Raw genomic sequence first — 12,619 nt, forward strand, 5'->3', positions numbered from 1 at the left:
ACAAACACAGTTTTCTTTTCCATTCTTCTGTGTATTATTTTTGTTAGCAACTTGGATGCATGATCACCTTAAATTTTCAGTTACCAAGATCACTGAAATCGTTCATTCATATAGATGACCGGTTTCAGCAATTCTCTGTTGTTATCTTCCTATCTGTGTTTACATTACTACATAACTTTCTCCTTTAGTATATTAAGTGGCGCAATACATTGCATGTCCATGCTGATATCATGAGCTGCACTAGAAGTCGACCTGTCAGTTTTAAAATAATAGATATGTACACACACACACATTATTGCGCCGATTACAAGTATTCACATTCATCATCTCTTTACTGTAAAGTGGCGATCTGTGAGCACTTGTAATCGGTGCACAAATACGTGTGTACATAGCTGTTCCTTCAAAACTGACAAGCTGATTTCTAGAACAACTCACGATACCGACATGGACATGCATTGTGCAGCACCACTTCCTATGAGCCTGATGATGTTTGGTTTTGTTGAGCGCTCAACTGCGCGCTCATCAGCGCCCGTATAAAGTCCCGGTTTTTCACACAATCAAATTTCTTTACTCAGTCCAATTTAGCCACTGTCACGAAGATGATGATGATGATGATGATGATGATGATGATAATGAAAAGATGAAGACAACACAAACACCCGGTCCACGCAGATAAAATCCCCAAACCACCACTTCCTATTCCGAACGAGGAGATTATGTACTGACGTGAACATAGATTCGAAGATGACAACAGAGAATTGCTGAAACCGGTCATTTATATGAATAAGTGGTTTTAGCGATATTGGCAGTTGAAAATTTATTCAGATTCTCCACCACGCTGACGTTTCCAGAAGTGTGTTGGATGCATCAGCAGTTAAGCTGGCCATGCGATAATTCTCGCACTTGTAAGATCTTGCAGTCTTCGGAATTCTGTAGACGATGTTTTTCTGAAAGTCAGATGGTACATCGCCAGACTCATATATTCTACACTCCAACGTGAATAGTCGTTTTGTTACCACGTCTCCCAACGATTTCAGAAATTCTGATGGAATATTATCTGTTCTTTCTGCCTTATTTGATCTTAAGTCTTGCAAGGCTGTTTTAAATTCTGCTTCTAAACTGGACCCTCTATCTCTTTTTCTCGACTCCTGTTCCTACTTCTAACACGTCATCAGACAAGACTTCCCCCTCACTGCGGCCTTCAGTGTGCGGTGGAAAGACCACACTGAAGGCCTCAGTGAGGAGCAGACTATCAGCAGTCGAATTATCAGTGCACTCTTAATATTACTATCCTGACTTTAAATTTCACCGAAGATTCTCTTGACTTTTCTATGTGCTGAGTCAGTCCTTCCGACAATGATTTTCTTTTGGATTTCTTCACATTCTTCATGCAACTTTCACCTTAGCTTCCGTGCACATCCTATTTATTTCATTCCTAAGTGACTTAATTTCGTATTCCTCAATTACTCTGCACATTTTTATACTTCCTTCTTTCGTCCATTATCTGAAGTATCTCATGTGTAGTCCATCGTTTCTTCGCTATTATCTCCGTTGTACATATGTTTTTCTTTTCAATTTCTGTTTTCTCCCTTTTTACATATGTCAATACCTCTTAAACTGAATTGCCTACTGAGGTAGTCCTTATCGCAGTATCAATAACCTTGCAGTATTTCAAGCTAGAGGAGCCGATAGAAAGTGGTGCAGCCAGTTACTGAAGTTAGACAATTCGTTGTCGACAGCAGCGAATATGCTGCAGCTGCCTCTGGCCAAACTACGCCACTAATGACACCATCACCTGCTGTCGAAATCGAATAACGACAGGACAATCCATCTTATCAATGAGCGGCGACATTTTGTTTTTGACCCTCTGGCGGCACGCTACGGTACTGTGCACGGGCTTTGCATGTGTATTAGAACTGTTGACAAGTACCTGCGAGACAAAGAAACATAATAATAACATAAATTTATTTTTTCGAGTTGACAGTTAAAACTTTACTACTGTCTCTTGTACAACAGGTATGGATGTGTCTCACTCACTGGCAATAAATGGATTTGTATTTCTAAAAGAAGTGAACCTAGGCCGAACTAAAGCATAGAAACGAAATCATAGTACAGGTCAGTTTTTATTTTATTGCATTACTGGTTTCGACAGTTTTTATGTCACCCTCAGTTATATCACTTCCGAGTAACAGCGAAGCTGAGAGTGTCAGTTGGAAGACTTTCTGTTAGAACTCTTTGCCAGATGGCGACTGCTGCACAGTAATTCGTTTTTAATGGGTCCGAGGATGACCTACAAACAGGTTTCAAACCAGTTAACCAATAAAATAATAAAGTGGTTCAAGGAGCGTTGGTCTCTCTGTAAACTTTTTAGATTTTTTGAATGAAATGTTTATGTTGGCGACCAGAGCCTTCTCATGGGAAAATGCAAATAAAATATTCAATTAAAAAAACTAGTGTGGTTAACCAAAATATTAAGGCACGTAGCGTATATACTGCATCTGGACTCAAATATCTTTTTTTTATCCTACTAATAAAAAGTTTTCAGGGCATGGTATGAAGGGTTTTATTCATAATCTGACAACTTAGATAGATAAGTATATTTATGTAAATACCTCAATATATTATTTCATTATCATATGTGAAAACATAACTAGAAAATTTTTCTTTATTTTGCTACTTTTTATAAAATTTCAAAAATGTTTTATATTTTCTGTGAAAGAGAGGTATATTTAGCATATTACATTCAGGTATACAAGTGTTCTTGGTTTTATTCATGATGGCTGTTGGTGATTTTTATTGGAACTGCGTCATTTTGGTACATCTTTGTCATCAACTTCCTTCTCGTCTTCTTCATTCCCACATTAATCTAGTAGTGTTCGTTATGAACGTGAAAGTCCGTTGCCGAATGGAGACGCAATGCTCCGACGAAAAAAAATGTATTGCCTTTTTTATGATGAAATAAACAACAACGTATTCGACAGATTGACGTATCTTAACATATTACAGCATATTTTAATTATATCCTACTTCAAAGTTACTAAAAACAAACAGAAATTTGCTTTATATCATGAACCCACGCTGCCGCTACCATATACAGCTTTATTGAAGCAGATTTTGAAACGTACTGGGAGCTTGCAGAAACGAAAACAAGTGATTCATAGAAAGGACATCGTGTAAATTATAGCCGGCTAGGGTGGCCGAGCGGATCTAGGTGCTACAGTTTGGAACCGCGCTGCTGCTACGGTCGCCGATTCGAATCCTGCCTCGGGCATGGGTGTGTGTGGTGTCCTTAGGTTAGTTAGGTTTAAGTAGTTCTAAGTTCTAGGAGAGTGATGACCCCAAATGTTAAGTCCCATAGTGCTCAGAGCCATTTGAACTATTTGTAAATTATCGCCACAATGACTCACATTGTAGATTTAGTTAATTCCCTGAGCTACAACAAAGGTAAAAGTTGGATGTAGCGTATATATACGTACTGCACATTGGAAGAGGTCACGGTACCCTGCGGTTTTACTTCTTCAATTATGCTAAACTACAGTACTCACTCAGACTTAATTTTCTGTTAAATGTAAACGTAGGCTTCTGTGGCCATTGCCACTCTCAGTAAAATTCTTTTGAGCTGTGTCATCTCAGTACAAAGCCATGAGGAAGGCTAGTGACCGAAACGTCGGACAAACTTGTATATAGACAATGCGGTGAACAGCCCAGAAGAATTTTATTTTCTATTGTGTATTCCACATTTTACTACGCAATAGCATCAGCACCAAACTCTCATTTTTGCCCACAGGTGAACGACACGTACAACCAGCCGGACAAGTGGCACGACATCTCGCTGCGGCCGCCACAGGACTCGGACACGTTCACCCACGTCATGTCGTACAACATTCGCGGCCTGAGCCACGGCTCCATGTTCGAGGCTATCGTGCAGGCCAAGAACCGGTACGGCTGGAACGAGGTGTCCGACATGTTCCAGTTCCACACCAGGGGCGCCGGTGAGCATCGCCTCCAGGCCTACGGAATCGGTACTGGCACGACACTAACAACGGAAACGCCGCGTGGCGCAAGCAAAGCATGCGCACCCATCCTGTAGTTGGCTTACGGCGCGCTATCACGGGGCTAGTTTGTGAGCTGCATGTCACGATTACAGGGCAGGTATACCCAGAAACCCACGACCGTTTAGGCACACGGAGTAGTCACGTTGTATATTCCAATCTAAATGTGAGGTTGTGAGGGACATTACTTTGTGCTGATACAGATATTGTTCTTTCTGCGTTGGTATTAAAAGCTAATAACGAATTTTTATATAAATAAGTAATGGAACCGGACAGGCCAGAATTTCGCAGGAAACTAAGGAAGTCGGTTTATAAAGGTTGTTTCAGAGTGAAGTTTTAAAAATCTGGGAACAGGTTCCTTGCACCAAAACAAGAAAAAAAAAGCCCCGTAAACATGACCTCTAAAATGCATACCTTAAGAACCATGAGCACTTGTGCAGTAGATGTATTACATTGTGGTGGAGCCGAACAATATCGCGCAACCCTTAAGGTATACATTTTACAGCATATGTTTACTAGTTTCTTTTCCTTGTTTTAGTACGTACTACCTCCTCTCAAAATACGGACAGAAAAGAACTTGAAGTAGAAAAGCTGTGGTTCACAGTATCGAGGATGAACAAGTGTTCGTAGCTATGCATTCTAGAGCCGATGTTTAAGGGGTATTTTTTTTCTTGTTTTGTTGCAAGGAACCCGTCCCCAAATTTTCAAAACACTATTCTGAAATACCCTGTGTATTTATCTTGACCCCACGCAAACAAGTATTTGTCCAGAAGCAAAATAGGCAATCAATCAAGCAAATGTTGGTTATCTATGACGGGGACAAAGTATCAAGCAAATGTTGGTTAGCTACGAAGGGGACGTTAACCAGCACGAACGCCTTTCTTGTAGACTTTTCGTTACGAAGCAAGGAATAACAGCGGTCTTTTTTAATTAGCGTCCTGTATTTTTTAGTCAATATTCTACTTCCAACCCCTGATAAGCGTGTCACACTGCGCAGTTTATGTACACATGACATTATTAAAAAAGTAACACCAAACTGACTCCGAGTCCTGTACTAACACAACGGTCATTCAGTCAGCCACCTTCAGTGGAAGGTTCGTGTGAGTACAATATGCGCCAGCAAAGAGAAGGTAGAAATGCGGAAAATGTGCAAAAATGTTCCCTTACGTTCCGTCACGTCCAGCAAGTGGACAGTTTACACCACCCTGGGGTGCATGCACTGTGAAGCTAGCACAAAAGAGTCAGACTCAGTTTCCTGTTATGGTCTTAATAACAGCAAGTGAGTGGTACAGCGTGGTATGTTTCTGAACAGGTCCTGAGGAGAGAAAGTCGACTACGGAATAAAAATAAACGTAAAAAGCAAAAAGTACACACCAATCACGGAATAGGTCTAATCAAAATAAAAAATATAGTTTGTTATTTGAAAAGCACGTATTCTCTTTATATCCTAGAAAAGAACAAAATTACGAGAATTTCAAATATGTTGATTAACCGTTTCATGGTTAAAATTTATTTAGCATATATATGAAGTACAGAAGATCAAAACCTGTCATTCTTTGTGTAAACAATACACTTTCGCCACCAAAAAATGTTTAGCTGACCGAATTTGAAAATCGGCGAAGTGGGACACATGTAACCCCTGAATCTAACTAGATCCATGTTTTCATTCGCACCTAGGATTTTCAGAATTAAAAATTTAATTTTAGAAGGATTTAATCGGAATTGCGATTGTGGATGGAAGTGACTCAAATCAGTAATAAAACGCATTTATTCTCCTGGAAACGAGAAACGTGAAATATTGCACACAAGTTTTCAATATAACATTTGAAGGTGGCTGTGACATATCATATGTTATTGTCTTCTACATTCCATGAAATTTTCTGAGGCTTATATGTCGCACTACATACAAATTGTGTGCAGATCAGAAGAATTACTTAGGTGTGCAGTAATACTTTAAAACAATCGCTGTGATGTATAAGATAACACAGTTTCTTACTTCAGAGGTTGTTGGATGGAGAAGATGATTTGATCTGATTTTACGTGAAACTATAAATAGAGGCCGCCCCATTTGATCGCTCACAACCTTCTATATATCCACCCCACAGTCCGTGGCATTTTTCTACAAGTGCCGAAAGAAACTCACTATATGGTAGCACTAGACAGGTATGAGATGTAGACGTTACAACGCTCAAAACTTCATATTATTTTAGTGGCAAGTAGGTGCCCCATCAACCACTAATGGGTTAATGTGCCCCTGGTAGGTAAACAACACGCGCTGAACACATTTTTTACATTTTTCTTCTGGACAAAAAATCATTAAGGGTAGTCTAGGTAAATGGAACGCCGTGTACATACAAGGAATTCGAACTCCACTTACAAAATTTAGTTTACTTTTCAGAGATACTTGCATAGTATTTTGGTATAATGGACCCCTGGACTCCAGTGGCTCGTCGCAAGGTAATAATACAATTATTATTATCCGCTGTTACTATGAAAATACTTTCACAACAGTGAAAAAACGTCAAACACAAAACACAGACAAATGCAGCAATCCTCAGACCATGAAAAACACTGTGATGAGTTTGCGGAACCAACTCACGCTTGTGAGTTGACCCAGTTGTTAGCACACTGCACCGGCATTCAAGAGGACGACAGTTCTAATACGCGTCCGACCATTCTGCTTTAGGTTTTCTGTGAATGCCATAAATCACACCATGCAAATGCCGTTATGGTTCCTTTGAAAGGGCGGCGGTCGATTTGCTTCTCCATACTTGATCAGTCTGAGGTTTTGCTCCGTCTCTAATAGCCTCCGTGTCGACAGGACGTTAAATCCTAATTTTCATTCCTTCTTCTTCAAGACAGTGTCATTATGCCGTCCTTACATTGCATTGAGTGACCCCGCACATGGGGCACATATCGGCCTTCTCACTATCAGTAAAGCCATCCACATTGCTGTTCATTACTGTTGACACACAACGAACACAGCTGGAAAAAATAACCAGAGACAGAACCGAGCATTACTTAATGCAAGCCAGCGGATGAAGAGAAAAGTCCGCATTACTCTTGTCAACAGCACATAGCCTGAGTGGAACAGTTTCGTTTATGCTACAGAGCAATAAAATGGAGGGGCTGGGGGTGTGAGGAGGTAGGCGTAATACAACAGATCTAAGCATCGTTTTGTTGTAATAACCATTGACACTTTTAAAACCACGAAACAATTGAATTAAAACAATATGTCCAAAAAATTTTACAATGAAATTTGAATTTAATTTAATGTGTTATATTGACAAAGAAAAGCCTTACAACCAGATGAATATAACACATGGACTCATCCTATTAATATTGCTGCAGTTCCTCATTCCACTATCCTTGCTCAATGCAAACTGTTACCAAAGAAAACACAACTATCAGAATTTCTCTCAGGACGGGACACGAAAATAACCATCCAAATTCAGTGCATATGAATAGCATGACAAGTTTTCGAACTCCCCCCCCCCCCCCCCCCCCGCAGAGTTTTAGTTAAATATACGCCACAGCTGAGCCACATACAACACGCCGGGTATTCAGTCACCTGGGCGACGACCGCTCCAATCACCACAGCTCACTGTAAGTCAAAAAAGTTTGATGATCGGTGTCACCGATACCGACCACAGTCATCTTCTGTCCGGAACACGTCGTGTAATAGTTTGACGCAGTCCGGGGCTCCGCTGTTCCGTGTCGCTCCCTGATTGCAACCGTTGTCTCAGTTGCTGGCTCCGGCCGCGCCCGTGGCAATCGGCAGAGGGCTACACCTTCAATGGCACTGGTCGCGCCACACTGTAGTACCGGCGCGGGAAGGTTGCGAGCGGCGTTCAAAGGCGTCGGGCTTGTGGCGATGATACCACGGGCACAGTTTCCTAAGCAGACACATTGCGCAAACGGACGTCATCTGCACTGATGCTCAGATATTTCTAGTTCAGTAGAAATGTAAAGACAGACAGGGTTAAGACATTCAAACGAAGTCCAGGTATTTTGTAACAAACCACTGGAGACCACGGGTCATTTGAAGCCGTCCACCCCCGGTAGCTGAGTATGCCGGCACTGTAGCTCAGCGTTTTCGGTCAGAGCGCTGGTCGCCCTTTGTAATAAAAAAAACTGAGTAAAGGAATCAACGATCAACTTGAACGGATGTCTTGTGACGTCGGCCCAGACCAAACGCAACGAACAAAATAAAAAAAAAAAAGTGGTCTGCGTGACAGAATGTCAGCTCTAAGGGCCCAGGTTCGATTCCCGGCTGGGTCGGAGATTTTCTCCAGTCAGGTACTGGGTGTTGTGTTGTCCTAATCGTCATAATTTCATTCTCATCGACGCGCAAGTCGCCGAAGTGGCGTCCAATCGAAAGACTTGCACCCGGCGAGCAGTCTACCCGACGGGAGGCCCTAGTCACATGACATTTATTTATTTGAAGCCGAAACAAATAGAAAATATCTCTGAACGGCCTCTGAAATTTTGTTGGTAGAGGCCGGTTTCACACTTTATAAGAACTTCCTTGTCCTGTGAAGTTTGAACAGTAGGAGACAAGGCACTGGCGGTATTGAAACTCTGAGGACGGCTCCTGAGTCGTGCTTAGGTAGCTCAGTCTGTTCCGTTCTAACATTCTGCGTGGTGTCTGTTTGTTCTATATCGTGTCTCCCTACCACTTTTGCGCAACGATGCTCTGAGCGTGTTTTTTAGGGAATTGACTAGTTTGAACCTGGGACCTGTTGCTGGTAAGGAGACGCCAGACCACACATGACATGTAGAATTCAGAAGAGTTCAGTGAGACTAGCGATGATATAACCAAATACTTAATGATTTCAGCGTCAGCTCCACTGCACTCCCTGTAAAAGAATCTTAATACTAACTAAATTTAGTGGAAGGGGTTCAAGGTTTTCCTATTTTTAGTTAGCTGGTAAAATAACGTCGAAAAAGCAGTTAAGTTTACCACTGGAAATTTTATTCTACTCTCAAAACATTGTTTACAAATTGCACTATTGATAAAAGGAAATGTTTTAATACAGGATGGTAAAAACCAACTGCGTTCAACAAAAATGTGAACGAATATTCCCTGAATGGGTTTCCAAGTTCTACAATGGATCGAAGGATGACCTATGCCGTATCACATCTATATTATAGGTTTAAATTAAGTTTCACAAAAGAGAAAACTATCAAAATGGTCTACAGTGACCCTCAATTATCTTTAATTGCTTATCTAACTTGTCCTAAATTACAGTGGCTGATGTGGCTTCTCAATAACTATATAACAGAAAAATTATCGCGTTTCAGATTTTTACTTCAAGTGGCAAATGTGAACCCCATGAGCTTTAATTGACGATAGACACTAGTATTACGCAAAAAGGGGGTGTAACAGATGAGACTTCTGCAGTTCTGAGTGAAGCTTTACGCGCTGTTATGCGGCATCGCGTGCGTTCATTACCTTGTCGGCGTTCGTCAGTCAGCACAGCTCCGCTCACCTCGCCGTCTCGGAAGCAACTCCCCCGTAACTTCTCCTTACTACAATTTACCGAAGTTGTTTTAAAAAAACTATCTGGCTGTGTTTTCATCTGACCAATCAGGGTCTCAATGTTAACCTTAAGCTCCGCCTACAAAAATTCTGTCTATCCAATGAAAAACGTTATACTTTTCGTGGTGGGGCAATGTTTTTAAAGTTTGCAACGTAACAGAGACGCGAAAAAGTCTCACGCTAAAACTTGCGGGTGGTGTGGCCCTTTTTGTGATATCGTAAGATTTATACTGTTCTTCTGGAGGGCTCTAGCTTTTAGCATGGGCTGGGGGGTGGTTCTGACGTAACAGAGACGTGAAAAAGTCTCACGCTAAAACTTGTGGCTAGGGTGGTCCTAGCGGTTAGCTGGCGACGTGGGTGTCCATCCCTTATCGTAGGGCCTTCTCACTTAACACGGTTCTGCTCTCGGCTTCTGTTCTCGTTTCTCCCCTCGGAACTGCGTCTGACTCACGGTGGGAAGGTATGACATGCATTTAGGCATTCTTGTGTTAGTCTGTGATATTCCATTTGCTCACTCGTTACTCGTATTACTTTGGTTAATTTAATGTCACGATTTATTCGGAGCTATGTGACATACTACTGGATTTGCTTATCATGTCAGGGTTTTCATGCCTGACACCTTACACAGTCAGACAGCTGGCTGGTCTCTCTCATAAAAAACTGAGTGAAGGGATCAAGAACAAACTTCAACGGATGTCCAGTGACGTGCGGTACGGCCAAATAAAGCGAAAAACGAAGTCGGTAGAGCACTTGTCCCCGAAAGGCGAAGGTCCCGAGTTCGAGTCTTGGTCCGGCCCCCAGTCTTCATCTTCTAGCAAGTTTCAACTTCTGTGCTTCTAATTCCACGAACTTTTTGGCGGTATACCTTATTCGAATCATCATGTTCTCCACCGGTAGACTTCGGAACGAATGGATTCGCTCTTAACACCATTGATTATTACGGTAGTCTCTCGTGGTAGCTATACGTCGGTCAACGGAAATGCAAGTCGACTGTAAAGCCGTTTGAACATTAAATCTACTTGCTACAGACTTGCTGAGCTGCAAACTAAACTTCGACATTATACGTGTTAGTGTAATTAACCTTAGAGTAGCACCTTATCCTCACAAACAACCCCGGTGATGGCGCTTCCCTAAACACTAAGACGCTATGCATGATACTTTTAACTGTGATAATCCTTAGACAGTAGAGCACAAGTGTTCACAAGTAATGAATAGTGTAGAAGAGTTTGGAAAATATTGTCTGTTGTTAACAGTTTGTCTTTCGTTATTTCTTTAAGAGTGCATCAAAAATTCGCTACCTTCTGTTGTCAGGTTCAGAGAAGTTAAATTGCATTTTATGGAACCAGTCTGGTCCTTCGTAAATTTTTGTTACTTTACTTCTCACTATACAGAGAGTTGTATTAGAGGCTTATTATAATGTAGCAATTTCAGTCCAGGGTAGAATAGTTCATTACGAGACAATGTCACACAACATAGAATACGTATTTAGATGCAATCCCAAACAGTTAGAAATGAGAGCCCTCAGAACTGCCAAATGATATGTAAATCAAAGTCGGAGGGGGCAAAAACGAAAATGGGAGGGATCGACTAGTGATGTCAGCTGCATCGGCACTTCAGGCGGAATCAGCGGCGACGAGTGAAGATATGTACTGGACTGAGATGGGAACCTGAGATCTGCTTACTAGGCAAGCGCCTTCACCTACCAGGCCACCCGGGCATAATGTTCAAGGGAACTGCGCGGACCATCTCGGCACGCCTCTGAGCTGACCCACATTCCCACCAAGCGCCATCTATCCACAGTCCTTGTCTACTTCCTCCATGATCGCTACTCCCCAGCAGAAGGTCAGATGTATTTGGCATCGGCACTGAAGACGATGGATTCGTTGTCCATCGAGGCGAATCAGTTATAAGAATGTGTCGTGTCTGTTCTTTCGGACATTGAGGTGAAACAATTACATGAATGTGTGCTGTCTGTTCTTTCAGGCATGTCTGAAAGAACAGACACCGCGAATTTATGTAACTGATTTTCCTCAATGGACAAAGAATCCATCTTCTTCAGTGTGGTTGCACAAATACGTCCAACCTTGAGCGGGAATCCCAGCACAACGAGCACGGAGGAAACTAATAGGAACAGCGGATAAATGGTGCTAGGTGGAAATGTGGGTACCCCGAGACAGTCCGCGCAATTCCGATAAGCTCTGTGTCTCGGTGGCGCAGTAAGTTAAAACAGCTCCCTAGTAGGCAGGAGGTCTAAGGTTCGAATCCCTGTCCAGTACTTATTTTCACTCGTTGCCCGCTGATTCCGCGTGAATCCCGATACAGTTGCCATCACTAGTCGCTTCCGTCCCCATTCTTTTCTCTCCCCCCCCCTCCCCCCCCTCCTCCACCTTCTGTTTACATATAAAGAATCAAAGCTGTGTCCGGAAGAACAGACACAACGCATACACATGCAGACACATATGAATGCCAAATGATTTCCTCTGCATGAAATGGCGCATAGGACTGGTTGTTACCAACATTATGGTCACATTACACCTTCGTTAAACTACGGTTCTGGCAGCAATTGTTAGATATTACTAAGGGAGAGTAACGTAGTCTTCCATCCGCTAGCCAACGAATAACATCTCCATTCTTGATATTTGGCACACACAAATGGGTAAACCGCAGTAGCATATCATGTACAAAGAGTGTACATTGGTATCCCACAGGTCGTTGCAGAAGAAGTTCAGAAGAACAATTTCAGACTCAGTTTAATAAATGAATATAAATGCAAGTATTTCTCGAATCTCAATCCGACGCTTATTAATTAACACGATTTCGATGCCCTCATTCCACTGACACAATTCCGGCTCCGACATATTAATGCATGACTGCGCTAAATTCAAAAGTTTCAATTTCATAATAATCTGCAATTTACATCTTTTATTGTTCAGAATAATGTCAACGACATGTTGTGATTCTCCTGAATCTGATATGAGGAAGAAGTAGTATGCTTGACCGTTCTTCGTCACTCCACATACAGTTA

At 41.9% G+C, this 12,619-nt stretch overlaps 1 protein-coding gene across 3 annotated transcripts in view; it reads left to right on the top strand.

Annotated features, from left to right (window-relative positions):
* LOC126484417 (lachesin-like) overlaps positions 1–12,619 on the top strand; it is an 871,444-nt gene that overhangs the window by 805,980 nt on the left and 52,845 nt on the right. For 2 of the 3 annotated variants that reach the window (XM_050107928.1, XM_050107930.1), the window contains one exon: positions 3,788–4,022. In XM_050107928.1, coding sequence (XP_049963885.1) covers positions 3,788–4,022 — 235 coding nt within the window. The remainder of the gene's footprint in view (positions 1–3,787; positions 4,023–12,619) is intronic. The other variant, XM_050107929.1, reaches the window with a different exon arrangement.

The sequence above is a fragment of the Schistocerca serialis genome, chromosome 6 (genome assembly GCF_023864345.2).
Source record: "Schistocerca serialis cubense isolate TAMUIC-IGC-003099 chromosome 6, iqSchSeri2.2, whole genome shotgun sequence".
Taxonomy (NCBI): domain Eukaryota; kingdom Metazoa; phylum Arthropoda; class Insecta; order Orthoptera; family Acrididae; genus Schistocerca; species Schistocerca serialis.